The sequence below is a fragment of the Phoxinus phoxinus genome (assembly GCF_949152265.1).
Source record: "Phoxinus phoxinus genome assembly, chromosome: 14".
NCBI lineage: Eukaryota > Metazoa > Chordata > Actinopteri > Cypriniformes > Leuciscidae > Phoxinus > Phoxinus phoxinus.
This window is the reverse complement of record NC_136889.1, coordinates 13,847,634-13,868,487: the sequence shown is the minus strand read 5'-3', so window position 1 is coordinate 13,868,487 and position 20,854 is coordinate 13,847,634. Positions and strand designations below refer to the sequence as shown.

Here is a 20,854-nt window from a genome sequence, read left to right as displayed (position 1 = left end):
TTGGATATTTTAGTGTATATGCAAAGTGGTTAAAGTCGGCATGAAATCAAAATTGACCCTATTTACTTAGCGGATATTACTAGTCTTGTGGTGAACAATTAATCCGTGCAAGTTAATACACAGAAAAAAATTGTTTGCCGTAGTTATCTTTAATCAAAGTCTGAAAAGTTACTTCCGATTCCGATTTTTTTCTGATGACGTAGGTTTGACGGCTTGGGTTGGTAAAACACTTAACCACTCCCCTCGAACCGTTACTCTGCTATGGCCGAGAGATGGAGAGGAGGAGCGCTAAAGTAAAACCCTGCCCTCTCTTCAATATTCCCTTTCACTCGGAAATGCGTCTTGAGAAAACACTTGAGAAAAGTCGTTTGCAACTTCCGGTTCACGCGGACTTTAACTCTTTCCCTGCCATTGACTTAATTTATAAGAAAACGTTTCCCTGCCATTGACGGAATTTTCTGGCTTTCCGGGAAGCGATATTACACGTCTTCTGAAAGAGCACAGAATCTCTGAATCAAAACCAGATAAAAAAAAAAAAAAAAAAAAAAGCAGAAACAAGATCTATTTTACAAAAGCAGATGCATATGTAAAATAACGCGATAATCAACATTACAAATACTTTAATTTCGACATCTAACAACAGCCACAAACATGGCAGACCGGTCTTATGACATGACGACTAATAATACTGTGAAGTCAGGTGTCTTACAAACAATGTAAAATGATAAGAAAAAATTCCAAAATACAGTAAAACCAAATTTAGAAATTAAATAATTAAACTGGGTATACTATGGAAAATCATTAAGATTTTGAAAATCACACAATTATAACATCAAAATAATTATATATACTAAATATAATGTTCAATAATTCCACATTAAATAAAACCACTATCACTGTATTTACTGTTGAGAGTAAGCTTTGTAAGATTATCACGATCAATGGTGATGGACAAAAATACAACGTAAATCCTAAAAATAAAAAGTATACTGATACTGGTGAATCATTCATTTGCAGAAGCATAAACTGCTGAAGATGGTCACTGCTGATGCTTGCCATCAGTGTTTCTGTGTGCCAACGACCACAGGTTAGGAAACGGGTATGGAAAAAAAAGATAATTCCACATGGACAACACACCAGCTTTTTATACGTTTACTAGGAGTGTTGAGTATGCATATAGTATGCACTTCCTTATGTTGGAAAAGTAAAGCAACAAAGAGATCATGAGTTGTGTGCCTTAGTGCTTTGTCAAGTCCTTAATGCGTAGGTCCTTAAGATGCAAAAGGTTCTCCAATCGGTTTACTTTAATCTGTAAAATCTGGAGGAAAGTAGAACATTTAGGTGATATTCAACAGTGGTTGTAGGTTTATGATCTGCAAAGCCAATGGCACAAAAGAACAAACAAACAAGTGTAATGTCAAAATCATTATGTATCATTTACATCCATATAAACTTTGATGACTTTTCAAATGACTGCAGAAGTTGATTTAAGGTGGACAAAGTTACTGAATTTCTTTTTCTTTCAATTGAAACGCAAACAGTTGCAATTTTCAAATATGAATGTTTTGAAATGGATGTTTTGCTCAAAGCCTAAAAATTGTCTTACTAATTGTCAGATGACAAATATCACATCTGCTCAACTCACAGTGACTCATTTAACAATCTTGCAATCTCTTACCACATTACCACAGCAGTGACAGGAAACATGTCAGTGTACATGAGACCTGTAGCCCTTGACAAAACACAGGAAGGACAAATTTCCTTTTGCGACACAAGAATCTGTCACCAGCTGGCATTGTATGCTAAAGGTGCTGAAACTAACTTTTTAGTTAGGTTTTGGGATTTGCAAGTCATAAGATTTAATATTTTTAAAGAATATCTGTAGGTCTCATGCAAGAAATAAAGATTTAAAGGGGCCCTTTTACGAAGTCTTGATTTTGTTTTTGGGGTGTGCTATGCTTTCATGCTTGATTGTTCAAAAAATTTTTTTTTCTGAAATACTAAATGTGCGGTTGGCTGTCCCAGTGTGTTGGCACCGTTTAGCGGAGAAGCACGCGTTCGGGAAATGTCACGCCCCTTAGCATAACAGCAAGCAGGCGAGCTGAGGCAAAGCTTTGCACTTTGTTTACATCGTAGCACCAACATAAAACTTATAATTGGAACTGTTAATAGAAAACGCAACTAGAAATGATAAGACATACTTACAAGATCATGATCCACAAACATGATCCACAAACAACAGATTGTCCCGACAAAGTGAAAACTGCTCCATTTCAGAAGAAGCTTTTGTGCTTAGCCTGCATTGTTTTATCTTAGTCTCTAGAAGCTGTCTTCGGTAAAATGTGCTGCGCACTTAAAAACGTTGGGGTTATAATGTTCAGAAACAGTGTTTAAAAGAAATTTGAACTACAAGTTTGTCAGCCTTAGGAAGGTCAAACAAATGAGTTTTGGAAACGTGGAAAAAACAGCGTCTCTTTGACACAGCGACAACACTGTCTTCTCTAGTGTAGCTCAGCCAGCAGAATAGGACCCCTTTAAAATGAATTATGCACATTAAATTTGTGTTGAAACATAAGTATTGATAGATTTTTTGGTGTAACAGATTATCAGAAAAATTATAAATGTAGGCCGGTGACATAGTTATATTAATGGTTGTTGATTAAACTTTGAAATGTGGGCATTGCACAGATGAATGTGACTTTAATTTAAGACTAAATGATTGACATAGTTTATCATTTCACTGGAAGATTGAAATACGTTATTTTTTATTTGAAAATTACCAAGTTAAAATGAATAAATAAATATAATGTAAATGGATGAATCATTTACAATAAGATCAATAACATGCATTTTGAAAATAGATTTTAATTTTCATTGATTGCTGAAGGTGCAGAGTGTGGTTTCTACACTACTAGTGGTACAAAACGAAATTGCAAACATAATGACTGTTTCGATGCAGGATTCCTAAACCTTCCCCCCATATTTGGTCAGCAGACAAACAGGCAGCTAAACCCTAATATTCATGCCTTTGGTTGAGCAAACATGTCTAATCTCAGACAAACAAAGCAATGCTGAAAGTGCCAGAGATCAACGGTGTATACACTATATGGGAAATCTCTCCATATCAAGTTGGATTTTGTTGTTGTTATTTTAACATCAAAACCTTACCTCAACAGTCTCCTGTAAAGTCAAAATGTCTTGGTCCTTTTTCTCCAAGAGTAAACGGACAGATGGATCCGCATTTGGTCCCAAGGCTGCAGCAGCACTAGGCAAGATTTACAACAAGTCCATTATAAATGTATATCTTTTTTCACAGGCCAACATCAAAGACCTCAGAAAGTTCTATTTAAATGAAATCTCATCACTCAATACCTGACTTTGCCTGTTTTCATCACAGTGGTTGGATTGGTGGCTGGAGTGTTCTCAAAAACCATCATATGATTCACTGGAGAAATGTGAAAAAACAGAGAAAGGGATAAGGTGGTACAAAAAACAACAACAACAATACAACAAAAAAACATTTTCATTTAAACATTTTTGGTTTTGAAACTAACATGTTTGGTAAACATGTCTTGATGTACAAATGTAGGCGACAGCCTAAAACTCAAGTGCCGGTTCTTGGCATAGACCAGCTTCAGGATCCCTCCAGGCTAAATTCTGGCACCGAGACCTTATCCTCATGATACCCTGCATCAATTTCCTCTAGATGACTGGTACTCCCCATACTTTAGGATTTTAAAGCTCATGAGAATTGCTTAGCCAGGAAGGCTAAACTAATTAGACTCCATTTGAACCCATTAAACACAATAAGGTCAAAAAGACACATTGACGGGGCACCAGACTGTAACAACGGAGCAGTAGTTTTATTTGGCTTTAAGCTTTGAATCATCAACACCAGCTGTGCTTCACCTTATAAACATAATAAAAAAAGTAAAAAGCACAGGACTCCCGTTTCCTAAACAGAAAAGGTCTGCGCTTCGATAAAATGATATATCAGAAACAATCTAGCCTTTCAGGTCTCATAATAGACTCAATAGACTACTGTTGGCTTGAGTTTGCTATAGATGAAAAGTGCTTTTAGCCAAGTGCGTTGAGCCTGTTGGAAGTGATAAGGGCTATCTGGTAAATGGAGCTGATGGACGCAGAACCTTTTCTATGAAGAAAAGAGGGAGTAGGACCTGAAACCAGATGGTGTCATGACTAAGACGCCGTGATGATGAGGTGTGGGAAATGGAGGGTTGATCTGGCCCTTCTCCATGTTATGTCAAGAGTAGACCATGCAAAGCGTTTGGCCTATTTCTAAACACACATCTGTGGATTCTTATTAATTAAAATATATTTAAAAAATATTTCTGTGAAACACAATTGAAGATTGTATTTTAGTGGGTTTTCAGTGGTATACTTCAAATATTTTCTTTTATGTTTCACAGAAGAAAGGTTTGGAACGACATGAAGTTGAGTAAATGATGACAGAAATGTAATTTTAGGTTGAACTAAGCAGAAGGCCTGAGTACACACTTGCATCTCAAGAAGTCTTGAGTTGTTTTTTCAAGAAAACTGCTCTTCTTTGTACATAAAAGGGCATAAATAACCCCCTTGGTACTTGCTACACTTAACTTGCTAATCTTGGAAGTTTGGTTTACAGTTACTGAGGCAAGGACTGAGTATTGTGACAATCAGCTCATCTATGAACACTTCCTAAAAACACAATGATGACACATTTCCAAGTGTTTAGATTTGATCTGTTTAGACAAATGATGAGCTAATTAAACAGTGGAATTAGACTATATTCTTACTAGCATACAAAATCATCATCACAATTCATATGCAGCGGAAACAGCAAACACAAGTCTACAGTTCACATTTCCTCCCTTCACAGCAAACAGTTGATATGGGTGGGAACACTGGCCACTGACTTCCACTAACACATTTAGGTGGGTGGTGATTGAGGTCATGCCACATTGCGTCACATTTATCTATGGGAGTCATGTTCTATAAAGGTATAGACAAGGTTTCGGCTTCCTTCTTGAGCTGAAATGGATAGTTCACACAAAAATAACAATTCTGTAATTTACTCACCCTAGTGTCGTTCCAAATCCATAAGACTCAAAAACACAAATTAAGATATTTTTAATGAAACCTGAGAGATTCCTGTCCCTCCATTGAAAGACCAGGTAATAGGCTATCCAAAAAGGTCATAAATGCGCCGTACAACTTGTCCATTTAAATCGAGTTGTTCAATCCAAGTCTTGTGAAGAGACACAATCACTTTATTTGATGAACAGATGTAATTGTGTGTGCACTGAAACAAACCTTATTGGTTCTTGTGCATCACACGCACGTTTGAGGTTTCATGCTTACCAAATGTGATGTGCACTATGTGAGTTTCAATCATTGTATAGAAAAAAAAGCATAATTTAAATATCTTCATCATATAACGTGATCATATCTTTTCACAATACTTTTTGAAGATGAACCAAAGTCTTATGGGTTTGGAACGACATGAAGGTGAGTAGCCTAAATTATGACATGACTAAAACGTAGTGATTTGTGAAGTGACTGTTTTATAAAAAACAGTCTTAAAGGACAAGTTCGGTATTTTACACTTTAAGCCCTGTTTTCAGATAGTTTCTGATGAAATAGAACGGTTAAGATAAAAATTTGGACACATGCTGCTGTCCCGAGAATTTTCGGTTTCTTTCGCTTTCCCCCACCTCCACAATGGCTGCATAGGTGCACCGGAAAAAAGTTTTTGTCTAACTCCATTGACTTGTATTGGATGTGCTGTGAGGTACAAGTCAATGGAGTTGGACAAAAACTACGATAAAACCTGTTCATGTCATATCTCTTCAAAATGACCTTCATTGCCTTACTGTAGCATATAAAACTTGAAAAGCTATAGGGCCCTATCTTGCACCCAGCGCAATTGACTTTGTACACCGACGCATGTATCATTCCTATTTTGCACCCGCGCACAGCAGACTTTTTCCTCCACAGACGCACATCGGTTAGGGAATGAACTTGCGCTCCCGGGGGCGGATCAGCGAAAAGAGGAGGCGTGTTCCGGCGCTAACGTTCCATGGTGCTATCTTGCAATTTCAGAAAACAATTCTGTCACTGACCAGGAAAACCCTAGTCTAAAGACAGTGGCGTTCTTCATATGCTATTTTAAGGGCACATGCTTGGCCATTATGTAGCGTGTGAACAACGCGCATACACTTTGATTCTCTAATCTAAACAGACGCAGCAGTTTTCATTTTTGCAAATCATACATTATTACAAGGAAACATATTAACACACGAGGGAAATCATTGTTGTGCCCATGAAGATGTGAAAAAAATAGGCATCAATCTAGCTTACACATTTACCCAATTTATTATATGCCTGTTTAACCGAAGCTAATTTGGGTGGGTTTCTCCCATCCCCATTCAATGTCACTTCTCTGTCTTTTACGGCCCTGACGTGAACGTCGGTCTCCGCGGCTGTGAACCGCTCCTGGCGTGCACCAGGCAAATTCGCCGTTATAATAGCAATCCGCCATGGAACAAGCGCGCCTGCTCTTAACCCTTTGATGCACAAGCTATGCAAACCCATTCTAATGCACAACATGGGTCTAAAAAGATCCATATTCATTTCCTGTTATTTCATGCATGGCTTGGCATTTTTTTTTGTTTTATCTTTTGACATCACTTTATTTAAGCATTTAATATTCCATGATCTTTTCCATGAATTCCATGAATATTCCATGAATATCAAATATTTTCTGTGACAAAAAAATGATAAAATCAGACTTAAATGCATGAAATATACAAAAGCAGCCGTGTTGAGTTGTGAAATGTGTGGCAGGTGAATAGTTTTCTGCAGTAAATATGTTCCCGCTATTTACAAATATCAAAGGTTCCTATATGGGTAATTTTTTACCCATGTGTGTAAAATTTATGTATAAATACAAAAACTGTGTTAGTTTATAAAGTAAGAAAGGAAAAATAAACATAATGATTTGTGGAAATCAAAAACCAGATATTTAATGAATATTGATTAATAAATGATAAAATACATTTCTTTCAAAGATTCAGCATAGAAACACTCAGCCATAATTGCAATAACATAGGGAGTGAATACGGGTCATTTTAGACCCATGTTGTGCATTAGGGTAGTGACACAAAAACTATTTTTATTGGAAAAGTAAGAAAGGAAGAATTTTAACAAGGATTTGTAATGATATAAAACAAGTTAATTGAGGAATATCTGGAATACTGAATGATTAAATTAATTTCTTTTCTAGACCCATGTTGTGCATCAAAGGGTTAAAGGGAATGTGAGAGGACGCTCTGATTGGTTTATTTCACGTTACGCCCAAACCACACCTATGAATAATGAAGCTACTTCAGACCAACCCATTTTAGATTTGTGTCGTGCGCAAGAGTAATTTATCCCGCCGGTATACTAGCAACAGTGCCCGGGATCCGCCCACAAAGTTACTTGCATTTTGCGTTTGATACTTGCGTTTCAGATTGTTAAAATAGGGCCTTAAGTCCCGTTTCTGTGCAACATGTTTTACAGTATCTACCTGGTCTAAGCTGTCCATGAGATGTGCTGTAATATTCCAAGTCCTATGAAAAAGGATGAGACAGGGTTAAAATACTGCTCAATCAACCATTATAAAGAATAATGAATTATGCAAATATAATGGACAACACAAGTTCCCACAGACTCACCTTTGTACTATCGAATTGTTTTCCCGGACTCTTTTCCTCTATCTTCTGTTTTAGAGAGCAAAGGACTGGTTCAATGTAGCCTGGTTTGCTGACCACAATTTTCTTCAGCAAGTCCTCATGTATTTGAAAGTTCAGCTTGCAGAAAACTTTTCTGAAATGAGAACATAATGCAGGCGTGTGTTGTTCAATTCTATACATAAGGAATGTCTTGGTAGTAAAACGTCTCGGTTACGTATATGTAACCCTCGTTCCCTGAAGGGTACGAGTCTTCGAGTATTGATAAAACTAGCCAATGTACATTGGCGTGTGAGATTTGCATCTCGCACTCTGCCATGCAGCGCGGGTATAAACTCAGAAGCGGATGCACGCACCATTTGTTTTTTTGCTGAGGAGCCGAGCGGAGCCCGGAGTCAGCTGTGGTCCATCAATAGTGGCGACGGTACTACGTAACCGAGATGTTCCCTTTCAGTTCGGTCACGTTCGACGTAGTCGGACGTACCGTACTGATTGGGATCCCAATTAAAACGCCACTTAGTGCTGCCACCTTCCAGTGCCTAGCGAAAGCCTCCTGATCCCCCCACATTTATTGAGGAGGTGATGGACAGGGCTTAGGCCAGGGAAGTCCACTGCTGTTCCGCATGACCCACTCAGGCAGACTTGGATAACACTGGGAAAGCGTGCCCTTTCAGTGGAAAGGGAGATGCAGCGGAAGCCACATCCTGCCCGTAGGGAGGTATCATGTGGAGGTTACACATATGGACTGGGCGTTTCCGGGCAGTACAACATATGGAATGTCAGTGAGGTGACTCCAGCCTATAGCATGGGGGAGATAACACCAGTCAGAGACGGCAGAACAGGCTCTGCCAAGGGAAAGACACGGGCTCGCCGCAGGGAGCCGTACCGTGGAAGAATGCACATATGGGATCGCCGTAGGGATCACAACACATGGGACCCAGCCTAGCACAGGTTCCACCAATGCATATGAGTGTTAGGCCTGGCATCGGACGCTCCGCCACGTCTGTTGCCGAGGGGTGTGGAGGAACTCAACAGGGTTCGGCTAAGAGGAACTCTAGTGGAGCAAGAATGGCGCACATATCCAGTCCATAGGAGGGGAATGGCGCAGCAAGCTGACACTTCGAGCAGGGCTTATGGTGTTGACTGGCTTCTATGCGAAGAGAGCACACAGGAAGGTACCGGCTCGACATGTAGGCTATAAAATCTAGCAAATGTGTTTGGTGTCGCCCAGCCCGCAGCTCTACAAATATCTGTCAGCGAGACACACTGTGCCAGAGCCTAGGAAGAAGCTACACTCCAAGTGGAGTGGGCTCACAACCCGGGGGGGGCATGGTGCTACTTGGGATTGATACGCCAAGATGGTGGGATCCACTATCCAGTGGGCCAACCTCTGTTTGGAGACAGCCTTTCCCTTCTGTTGGCCTCCGTAACAGATGAAGAGCTGGTCTGAGGTCCTGAGGGTTTGCGTTCTGACCACGTACAGGCGCAGAGCGCGGACGGAACAGAGAAAAGCCAGTGCTGGGTCTGCCTCCTTCAGGGGCAGCGCTTGCAGGTTTACCACCTGGTCCCGAAAGGGAGTGGTAGGAACCTTGGACACATATCCAGGCCGGGGTCTCAGGATTACATGAGAGTTGGCCGGCCTGAATTCCAGGCACGATTTGTCGACCGAAAATGCGTGCAGGTCCCCTACCCTCTTGATAGAAGCCAAAGCAGGCAGGAAAACTGTTTTTATAGACAGGACTTTTAACTCTGCTGCCTATAATGGCTCAAAGGGAGGTCTCTGCAGTGCCGTCAGCACCAGAGATAAGTCCCAAGAGGGTATAGAGGATTCAGTCTCCTCACGCACAGGGTCCGAAATTAACACCCGCCAAGCGCCAAATGCGGGTAGATTTTCCGTTTGGCAAGTAAATCTCAAGAGGTTATCCGCCACACTGGTGGATGAATGTTCATCATACCAAAATAATTATGTAATACAATGTTCGGACACTCGGGGGGTCGTGAGATATTGCACACGTTACGAGTCAGTTAAACTGATAATAGTGTCAAAGCAGCTGGTACACGGCACGACTGTCCTGCACGAGTTGTATCACAAAGCCGGCGGCAATCACGTGAGCTTTCATGCTAAACACAGAGACCGGAGCTTACAACGTTGCAGGCAATAGCTTCAGATAGAAAAATGACAGAAATGTGTGTGCAAATGATTTGTTGAAAAGCAGAGAACAGTAGCCATTCCTTTCAGAGAGAGAGAGAGAGAGAGAGAGAGAGAGAGAGAGAGAGAGAGAGAGAGAGAGAGAGACAGAGAGAGAGAGAGAGAGAGAGAGAGAGACAGAGAGAGAGAGAGAGAGAGAGAGAGAGAGAGAAAGAGAGAGAGAGAGAAAGCTGTATGGTTGCTGCCACTGAAGTATAGCCCCATCGATCTAGCCTGTGACGTACATAATATGTCTAAAGTGAAAGAAAACAGAAAATGTAGAGAAAATCTGCTTGTTAAATGTAAAATTTCTGTCATTATTTACTCACTCTAATGTTGTTCCAAACCTGTATTAATTTCTTTCTTGTGCTGAACACAAAAGAAGATATTCTGAAGAATGTGGCTAACCAAGTAGTTGCTGGTCCCCATTGACTTCCATAGTAGAACAAATATATACTATGGAAGTCACTGGGGTACATCAACTGTTTGGTTACCCAGATTCTTTCAAATAACTTTTATTTTCAACAGAAGAAAGAAACTTATTTGGGTTTAAAACAAACAAGCAGGCCTTGAATCTGTTGATGGTATGTCATATTTGTCATCTCAAAATGTTCATTTCTATCCACAAAACTTGCCAGAAGCCCTGGACCCCCCCCCCCCGCGCGCGGCTTGGTAACAACCTCCGGCACGTAACAGCACCGCTGCTGGAAAAAAATCTAGGGGAAACATTGCTGAGCTAGTATCTGAACTACGTCGAGATAGTTGAGGATACGATACACCACACTCTCTCATGGAAAAAATGGCAGCCTCCACTTACCTGTCTCCACAGGTCGGCAGGGGGTGCGTGCCGTGAGAAGGCGTAATTGGGTCCTTGAACCGCACCTGGCTGTCGGCTGGCGATACAAAAGGGGGCTGAGGATGGCAAGGCTTTGCAAGTCTGGCTCTCTTGGGACCCAGGAACAGAGGAATTTGCTCTTTCTTTGAAAATGTGGGTGCTGTGGGTGCGTTCTTCCATCCCTGGGTGGCCCGCTTGTGTTTGCACTTGCCACCTGGCCTGGCAGCGCCTGAGATGGGCTGGGCAGCTCCACGCTGAGACCTGCGTGAAGGCTGCTGCTGTGGCCTAGCAGGAGCGGAGGCAGCGGCAGGGAGATTGATCTGCCACCGGTGGACGGGTGGAGGCAGCAGCAGACCACTGGGGCAGGATGTGCCGGATCGCCTCCGTCTGCTTCTGGGCGGCGGAGAACTGTTGGGCGAAGTTCTCCACCACGTCGCCGAAGAGCCCAACCTGGCCCAACTTTGGCCTAGTGGACCTGCAGCAATGCCATGGCATGCAGGGAGGAAGAGGCTTGCCCACAGGCTTTGTAAGCCTTGCCCGTGAGAACGGACGAGAACTTACAGGGCTTTGAGGGGAGACGAGGATCACCCTTCCAGGAGGCACACGTGCATCTAAATGCATTTTACAGTTCGCACACATCTATTTTTAGTCGCAAATGCGAGTGAAATGCTCGCTCTGTTGAGCCCTGTTAGTTAGGCAGCTCTTATGGAGACCCAGCCAGTGTTAATAGTGTTATTGCTGAGGTGTAATGTCACATTCCTGCAATCCTCCGGGGAATGTGGCAAGCGACACGCGGAGGTCAGATAAGCAGTGCGCTGTTTGCATTACTGTCTGCGTGGAGAACAAATAAATATACATGCCTGTTCAGGGTGCTCCAGTTACTCAGCTTCTGTTGCGTGGAATGTGCGGGCGTGTAGTTGTGCAGCTCCACCAGCTTAGGGAAGAAATGCTTCACTACTTCTGCAGCCATAACTGCGTATGGAAACAATTAAAATACTCAGACAATATTGAACTGAGAAAATGTCAAAGAGTCAGTTAATTAGATGATAGTATATAATAGTAGAATAATATTGCATTAATTTGATCTAGTCATTGTTCAAATGCGATGTCAACAAACATGAATCGTTAATTATCTCTTGGTTTTTATTTTTTTCTTGAATACCTCCGTCGCTAAAATCTCTTGATATATTCCGTTTGGTTCTGGAGAGCGGTATCTTGTCTATCCACGCGTAGAGGTATTGCAAAGTTTCTTCGTCTAATTGTATAGGCCCATCCATAATTTGAAATAAGCCTTTTAAAGCCCGAAACTGAGCAACGCGTATTATTGTTTGAATCGTTACTAGGCAACTAAACTACAGGACGCAGTAGGTCATGTCGTTACACGTGAGAAGCGATTCACAATAATGTGGAAATAAACTAAAACGGATAAAAAAGAAATTAGAAAAACTTTATTATAGTAAACAAATGTAAAAACAGTACATTCTCTCATTAAAAAGCAAAATCAGACCAGCTGAGATCATTGCAAGTTTGAATAATAAAAAGTAGGCAAAAAACAAATTAATTAATAAAATTGCAATATTAATTGCAAAAAACTCAAGATCACACACACACACACACAAAAAAAAAAAAGTAAGAAGAAACTTATAAATAAGACACAGTCTGAACATAAGATAATCACTAAAGCCAGGACGGATTATGTTTGAGAAATGGCACCAGCCACTTTGCAGGACGCCTCTTTTAGTTTCAAATGTCCAAATAAAAAGAGAGTATGGAAAAAATAAAATACATAAAATAGAGTTGCAGTAACAAGAATGAACACACCATAATACATTGCAGAAAAAGTGTGTTTTGAAAAACATGCTGTATGAGAGACTCTTTGCTCTCCCACTTAAGAGGCACTGTGATGTAGACTTACAGGGAGATACAAACTGAACTGACTGTAAACAGCTGCACATAACACTCTTTAAAATTAAAATATAAAATAAATAAACAGCAAAGACAGCCAAAGTACAAAAAAAAAGGAAATAAATTACAAACAAGTTGTACCAAAAGTGTAACACAGGTGATTCCTAGAGTGCAAATGCTTTATTCTGTTTTACCATCCTTAACTTTATCTTGTTATTCAGAGCAATACCACAAAGAAAGATGAGCATTGTTCAGCTCGTAGACTTCTTCTTCTGAAACTCCCAGTGATTCATGGTAACTAATACTGTTCCAAATCATCTGGGCCTGGCAGGAGGTTTTAGTGCAACTTTCTGGATTACCTGTGAATGTAAAAGAGCTTTCAAAACACTGACACTTATTTACACAACTGAACTGTCAAGCAGCTTGAAAAATGAGTACCGGTATACGCAATTTTGAGACAAATGAAAATGCTTTTATAGTTTATAAGTGAACAGCTAAATGTAAAATTGTACCCGAGGTGGAGTGAATACTGGCTGCATCCCAGTAGGTTTCACTGGAGGCACTGGAGGCTGTTTTGACTTCGTCACCTATCAGTTCAAACAAAGAAGGGATAATATTATTGGGTGGTATTTACAGTATGTTAGTAGGGTTGGATCCTTTCTGTTAAATCAGTCATGATGAAAAAATATTTTCTTACAGGTTTAGACACCAGTGGCGGTAACGGTCTTGATGGAGGAAGTGGTTTAGGTGGTGGCAGTAGAGTTTTTTCCTGAAACAAAATTTAGACATGACAGGAAATGACATAATGCTCTTTAGCCTCACATAGACAAACTGTATTTTCCAAGTAATCTCTGTCACCTCTGCAATGAGCAACCAACATTGAACTGACAATTATACTTAATACACTACCGTTCAAAAGTTTGGGGTCAACTTATTTGTGAAATTTTTGAAAGAAGTCTCTTATGCTCACCAAGGCTACATTTGATCTGATCAAAATACAGCAAAAACAGTAACACTGTGAAATATTATTCCAATTTAAAATATCTGTTTTCTATTTTTAATATGTTTAAAATTTTAATTTATTCCTGTGATGGCAAAGCTGAATTTTCAGCATCATTACTCCAGTCTTCAGTGTCACATGATCCTTCAGAAATCATTCTAATATGCTGATTTGGTGCCAAATAAACATTTCTTCTTTTTATCAGGGGTCATATAATGGTACATGCACTTTTACAAGTTGATTGTACTGAAATGTGTGTTGGCAGTGCCTGTACACAACCATCATATAATGATAAAAATCCATCCAGTTTTGTTTTTTAATCTCCTTATATGTTTTCCCCTGTCTCAAATCGAGCTGTCTGTCCGTGTGACGTCACACGGTCGGACGCCCCTCCCACGATTGTTAATTGACAGCAGCGTTTCAACACAGACCGGCCCTGAGCGAGCTGTCATCATAGTCCGCCATTGTTGATACGCTGGAGCAGAATGGCGTCTAAGCGATTGTGGTGTTCTGCTCTTGGGTGTAATAACGAACACAGCAGTCATTTTGATGTTCCTAAATCCGAACCGCTGAAGACGCAGTGGCTGAGTTTTGTTTTCGAAGGGAATCAACGTCGACGTCAATGTTTTCATGTTTTCATGCGTGAATCATTTCTCACCAGACTGCTTTATAAACGAGGGTTTTGCTAAGAAGCTGCTCCTGAAAAAAGAATCGGTACCAACTATTAATAGCCAGATAGATCAAAGTGACATTACGTTAACCAACCATTCAGAAACGCCTTGTTCGAGCCTTAATTGTCGAACTTCTTCGGGCCGTCATCTTGTTCTGGATCCGACTCCGGTTCAAATTGATACGGTTGCACATATGTGTCCTCAGAGACTCCCGCTGCCATTCTTTCTCCAAAATATACCCTCAACTGTTGTCAAGGCAACACTCCACGTGTGTTGTGTCAAAATGCCCCACAGAACAGAGGGGCGGGGTGAGCAACGCTCATTATCATTTAAAGACACATGCACTTAAATGGCGTGCTAAAAAAAGCTGTTTTTGACCAGGTAAAATTACTGTTTTCTTACAATACTAATGAGAATTTTAAATTAAAGATTAATTACAAACTTTTCATTTAGACCCTAAAGAATCATATTAATTTGTACAAAAATGGCATTATATGACCCCTTTAAAAACAGCTGTGTTGCTTAATATTTTTGTGGAATAGAAAGTTCAAAAGAACATATTTTATTTGAAATAGAAATCTTTTATAAAAGATCTTTTATCTTTTTTTTTCTTTTTAAAAATCTGACCCCAAGCTTTTGAACGGTAGTGTACACTCTTAAGATTAAAGGTTATTATTGGCATCTATGATTCCATAAACAACCTTTAACATTCATGGAATCTTTCCATTGAACAAAGGGTTCTTTATAGATCCTTTAGATTATTAAAATGTTCTTCACACTATGAAAAAAAACCCAGTTCGTTTTAGAAAGACTGAAAGGCTCTTTGAGGAACCTTTGTTTTTAAGAGTGTATATCAAGATATTCTAGGACTCACCTGAGCAGGATAAATGTTTCTGGAAATGCCAGGAGGTGGGGCAGAGGGTTTCACAATCTAATTGAATATGGACATATATTATAGTTTTCCACGTGTTTATAGTTTTTAGTCAAGAATAATTACACAGTATTTTTTTTGATAAGATTAACTACCTGTTCTTTCCTAGTTTGTGGTGCATCCTTTGGAGGCTGTGCATAGTGAGACATAAGTGATAGGAATTCAGTATATATTCAGAAGTTCCTTCATCCTAAAATGCACTTTTAATGTGAAACACAAATAGCAAATTGAAAAACAGCTAGTTTCAGGGCTAAATTAATGATTTTACCAATGGTGCTGGTCTCCAGGGTGTAGCCGGAGAATAGAGAGGTTTGCAGGCCAGAGTAGTGGATGAGTCAAGGAAAGTTGGTTGACTGATACGTGGCTTTGCACATCTGGGGCTGTTCTTTGCACTTCCTGGTTGGAATGCCGGATTGCACTGGCCTGAGGAAGTGTGGATGTCCTTCAAAGACCTTTTAGAAGATAATTTAAAATAGAATGTCCTTCTTTAATAGTATAATACTTTTACCGAAATGATAACAATTGAAAGTTCATTATTGACAGTTAGGTAACAGATCCTACCTTTTCTTTCTAAATTCTGTTATTTTGTTCCTGTGACACACCAGTGCTCCAATAGCAATGATCAGTCCAAGGACGACTACAGATGCAGACACACCAATTATCACAGCTTTTCTTACTGTAAATCAAAACACACATTTGAGAATTACACAGAGTTAGTATTGCATGGACAATAATTGAATTACGTGAAGTACTGTACAGTTATGGTAAGGATGTAATCGGTTTACATTTTGGAAGATGACAATAAGGTGGTGCCCAGCCTGGATCGCAGTGACACTTCCTCTCATGGTTACACACCTTAAAATATAAGTCAGTAATAAGTTTACATATGTTTATGCTTTTAAAAATGATCTGTCTATAAAGCAAATATGAAAGGTAATAGCATATATATATATATATATATATATATATATATATATATATATATATTAAAATATTCTTATACTTTAAGCACATTTGAGCACAAAATGGATTTTCACAACATCACAGTATCACAGCATGACAAACATTGCATTAATGCTTTTCTTCTAAAAAAAGATAGTAAAATAATATAAAACTGAAAAAGAAATCACACACCCCATGATTGTTGCATTTATCAGAGCAGTTCTCAGTGCCATATATACTGATGTCTTGACACAGGCTGGTGTAACACACCTGTTGATTGGAAAACATTTTTAAAAAAGAAAAAATAACTAAAGGTTTTGTACACTTTGTATTCTGTGTAAGGCAAAATACTGGACATTATTTACTTGCCTTATTAGTGCCACATTTGGTGCCTGCTGGAACCATCCCTAAGTCTTCTGTGGGCGAGGGATCTACAACCATGGAGCAGGTTTTTGATTGTATAGTACTTACATATTTATTTAAGGTTATGGGGTAATCATTACCCCCATAACAGTATATTTTCCCACATTTCATGTGCCTATAGGATTTAGAATAACATTGTGTCATTAGAAAGCAATTCACAGTATACTATTTTTGGTCTTTATCCATCAAAGAAGAGTTAAGTTACACTTACTCAATGCTCTTGGAGGTTCGATCAATTACATTACGGTCAAAGCAGTCAGCATCCACCTCAGCATCTAAACATATACAAGATATTGATTTTTATTAATTAATTTGATTCATTATTTATCAATTTCTATATAAAAGTTGAATAAGTATATAAGTTGTAAGACTTTTATGTTACAGCGAGACTAGTACCTGATCCCCACAGCATCTTGCAGTGTTCCTTATGTGTTGGACATTCTCCATTGTAACAGTAGCCCTGATTATGATTGCAGGGGAGTCCATTCATCGCATACTCATCTTCAGGACAGAAGGCCGACTCTCCTGTACAGTACTCATCCAAATCACAGTCGTGAGCGCTCTTTCTGCACAGGCTATCTAAATGTTTCAGCTAGAGGGGAGAATGAATGACAGAAATTAAAGCAATAATCTACTTTCACATGTATTTTCAATTGTCTTCTTGTGGAGCCCGGTGGGCGGCTTTTCTGATACCTGGCAATTGTGGCAGCAATCTCCATGTGCACAATGGGCACCTTCGGTCAGTCGACAGGTGGAGGCATTGCAGCATGGATTGTTGCATTCCTAAAATCATTGGGTCAACAAAATGATAAACTTATTTTTTTTCAGAATACACTACTGTTTGGTGTTTTTTAAAGAAATGTATACTTTTATTCAGCAAGAACGTGTTAAATTGATCAAACGTAACAGTAAAGATCCCAATAAAGATATAATGCTGTTCTTTTGAACTTTCAACTCATCAAATAATCCTTAAAATATGTATCATGGCATCCACACAAATATTAAGCAGCAACATTGATAAAAAATAAAATGTTTCTTGAGCAGCAAATCAGCATTTTCTGAAGGATCATGTGACACTGAAGACTGGATTAATGATGCTGAAAATTCAGCTTTCCCATCACAGGAATAAATTACATTTTAAAAAATATATCAAAATAGAAAACCTTTATTTTAAACTGTAATAATATTTCACAATATTACTGTTTGTTTTTACTGTATTCAATAAAACATTTAAAAATGTAAAAAACGTTAAAAAATTCTTACCGACCTCATACTTTTGAACAATAGTGTATATATAGTATAGGCTACTCAAATACACACTTCTATTTTAGTGATGTTATGCTGTTACTGAGAAACTGAGTTGACACATCTGGAAAATTTCAAAAGCAACATGTCAAACCTCAACAGTTCCGCAGTCACATTCTTCGCCTTTTTCAACAAAAGCATTTCCACAAACTGGGCCTCCATATAGTTCACCCTCATTCGGGACGTCTAGTAGACATCTGCTGTCATAGTTCTGCAAAAATGTCCTCAAGGATGATTGACTGCAAGTACTGAAGATATCAGGGTAAATATACCTGTTGGAAGAATATGAAAGAAAATGAAGGTTCTGACTGAGCAAGAGTCAAACTGCAGTTGCTTATATCTTCAGCCATTGTATAAATGTATGCATTTACAATCAGCCTCACCCAATGGTTTCTCCCATAATGCAGCCGTTGTTAGAGGAGCATCCACAGTTTTGATTATCATGTGACATACCCAGATTATGTCCCATTTCATGTGCAACGGTAGAAGCCACTGCAATGCAATTTTTATTATAGTCCTTTGCAAAGAAAACATATCTTATGTTATTTACCACAACCAAAGCTTTATTTCAAACATTAGAAATGTAGCACTTCTTAATCTATTGATTTACATATATAAACATATTCTCAAAATATACCTCATTAACAGCACCGGAGGATAGAGAGCACATAGCATACATTGTAGCCAACCCAACCGTTGATCCAACAAAATCTACACCACTGAATAAAAAACAGAGAATTTTTTAAGAGGCCTTCATCAAGGCGCCTGTTTTTCTATTACTAAATAAAAATAGATGTTTAAAGCTTGTGGTGAGACACATTTTAAAGGGAACAGTGTTCAGTGTGAGTACAAATGTGTCATTCCCAGCACAGAAACTGAGCAGTCAGTGACTCACGTAATAAAATGGGCATTGTCATGCTTCTTTCTTTTGAGCAGGCTATCCTGACGCCATTGTAAAAAACGTTCCAGAGTAAGATTTGGTATATTGCTGACATCAATCAAGTCTCTTTGAGTCCAAACTTCAAGTCCGACCAACATGACACGTATGTTCAACGGTCGGTAAAGCTGAAAGTGAAAAAAGTTGTGTTCATTCAATAATTATTACTTTAAAAACCATACCATGCAAAACCTATTATTTAATAATTAATAATTTAATAATAACCAACGATTTTTGATACCTTGTCTACGTGATTTGCAACCAACATCATTCTTGCTTCAATTTTCTTAAAACTCCCAAATTTCTTGTACTGAAGAAAATGTATTGATATATTTGAACAATATGAACACAACACATTAGTAATCAAGATATTTCTTCCTTTAAACCACATTCATACCTCCGTATGATCAACGACCAAAACCATCTCAATGATTCGCTGTCCTCCACTGGGGGCTTTGTTTTTCTGAAGGACAGTTAAAAAAGTCATCGTCATAACACTTTTAATAGTAAATCCGTTATAAATAGACAAAATTAAATATTCTGCATAATAATAAAATAAGGAGCTAGTCTAATATTAATCAGATTTCAACAAGAGATCATTATAATTTTATTACCATATATTTGCCTTTATGCAGCCCGCTAGACTTTGGGCCAAGGTTATAGACTGTGTCATTAATGTATCCAAAGGTCCCTTGCTTGGTCCTTAAATGCTCTTGCTTGTAAATAGCATGGTCCCCATCCAAAGACTCTTCTAGGGGCTCAATCAAGTAAACTTGATTGTTCACCCTCAGAAACCCTCTACAAAATAAAGAAGATATAATATTTTAAAGAGGGCGAAATGTATTATGTGCCGAAATTGTACATTTAGTACACATGTAGTTATTTACACTAGACAATGTTATTCAAAGCAACTTATTACAGGCAAAATCCCCCTTTTTTAAATCATATAATATATTTATTTCAATGTTTTTAATATTCATTCAACTTTATAATTAACAAAAGTTGCTTAAAATTAACATTATCCTTACTCCATTCCAGAGCAAAGTCCAACACTGACTGAAGAGTCTTCAAGATCCTGGATGTGTCCCTGATAGTAGCAGTGATCCTGAAGTGAAAAAAAAAAACAGAATACAATGTGATATTAAGCAGCAATATTCACATACTATGTCAGACAGAAAGAAGCTGTTACTTTTTGAACATACAATATTGTCGGAAGATTTTGTCTCTGAAATTCCATCTTCGGTATAATGTGACATGGTGTAATGTTTTCCTAAAAGCTCCCTGTGAAAAAAAGAAATTGAATTCGGCTGATTGTGAATACAAGACCTCCTCTACATATTGTTTAGAGCATAAGCTGTTGTAATATTGTCACATTCTCACCTATTTCTGTGCAAAGACATTGTTAAGTTCCTCCCATCTACAGCCAAATCATATTCAAGTTGTTCAGGATATCTCTAAAGAGGTGAAAGCAAACATGCATGAATAAAAGTCGAATCAAGCATTCCCAAGAGATGTAAATATGATATTTCAGATTTTCAAAAATAGTCTGAAAAAGATCGAACCTTGAGAGAAGAGGCGCTCCTTCTCACGCGCTCTTTCAGTGCCCGGGGTCGGAGTTGCACCACATCATAGCGCATCACATGAGGTAAAGCTGGATTCGCTGCCTCAAGATTCTCTAAAGCACAGTCAATACATAAATCATCAGTATGTGTAATCAGTAAGTTAAAAACACATCACGCGATGTGACATGATTCGTGTTGTAAAATAATCCTCATAATGCTGTGCGCTCTCACCCCATGTGTAAACAAAAGAAAGCAGTGATATAAATATTCCAGTGTATCGCATGGTTCACTGTCCTGTGGACTTGCTCGGGGACTCGTGGTGGGCTGCTGTGGGAACTCATCCTTAAAGTTAATGCTCCGCCTCGGTTATCCGGTAAATTTGCATAAACATTACGACCTCCTTATCCGGTCACAGCTAGTCA

At 38.9% G+C, this 20,854-nt stretch overlaps 2 protein-coding genes across 2 annotated transcripts; both read right to left on the bottom strand.

Annotated features, from left to right (window-relative positions):
* Positions 1–605: 605 nt before the first annotated feature.
* spef1 (sperm flagellar 1) lies at positions 606–12,096 on the bottom strand. The gene is made up of 7 exons (XM_079634448.1): positions 11,919–12,096; positions 11,617–11,728; positions 7,719–7,869; positions 7,571–7,613; positions 3,373–3,445; positions 3,169–3,265; positions 606–1,318 (listed from the first exon to the last, which is right to left on the bottom strand). The coding sequence occupies exons 1-7, from the start codon at positions 12,031–12,033 to the stop codon at positions 1,238–1,240; spliced, it is 672 nt and encodes a 223-aa protein (XP_079490574.1). The 5' UTR covers positions 12,034–12,096; the 3' UTR covers positions 606–1,237.
* Positions 12,097–12,189: 93 nt separating this feature from the next.
* adam8a (ADAM metallopeptidase domain 8a) lies at positions 12,190–20,801 on the bottom strand. Its single transcript, XM_079634955.1, has 25 exons — positions 20,664–20,801; positions 20,433–20,545; positions 20,251–20,324; positions 20,073–20,151; positions 19,899–19,975; positions 19,485–19,668; positions 19,268–19,333; positions 19,112–19,180; positions 18,829–18,998; positions 18,571–18,652; positions 18,317–18,450; positions 18,028–18,205; positions 17,322–17,411; positions 17,025–17,220; positions 16,840–16,903; positions 16,575–16,743; positions 16,398–16,475; positions 16,049–16,118; positions 15,825–15,939; positions 15,532–15,715; positions 15,359–15,394; positions 15,207–15,263; positions 13,359–13,430; positions 13,174–13,248; positions 12,190–13,020 (listed from the first exon to the last, which is right to left on the bottom strand). Exons 1-25 carry the CDS (start codon positions 20,713–20,715, stop codon positions 12,976–12,978), a joined length of 2,529 nt encoding a protein of 842 aa, XP_079491081.1. The 5' UTR covers positions 20,716–20,801; the 3' UTR covers positions 12,190–12,975.
* Between the last annotated feature and the right edge of the window lie 53 nt (positions 20,802–20,854).

Coding starts and splice junctions, on each gene's coding strand:
- adam8a (XM_079634955.1), bottom strand. CDS start 20,715: ATGCGATACACTGGAATATTTATATCACTGCTTTCTTTTGTTTACACA. Junction 13,249..13,358: donor CGCCACTGGTGTCTAAACCT/GTAAGAAAATAT, acceptor TTGAACTGATAG/GTGACGAAGTCAAAACAGCC. Junction 13,021..13,173: donor CAGTATTCACTCCACCTCGG/GTACAATTTTAC, acceptor TTACATTCACAG/GTAATCCAGAAAGTTGCACT.
- spef1 (XM_079634448.1), bottom strand. CDS start 12,033: ATGGATGGGCCTATACAATTAGACGAAGAAACTTTGCAATACCTCTAC. Junction 7,870..11,616: donor AACTGGAGCACCCTGAACAG/GCATGTATATTT, acceptor TTCTCATTTCAG/AAAAGTTTTCTGCAAGCTGA. Junction 7,614..7,718: donor AACAATTCGATAGTACAAAG/GTGAGTCTGTGG, acceptor CCTTTTTCATAG/GACTTGGAATATTACAGCAC.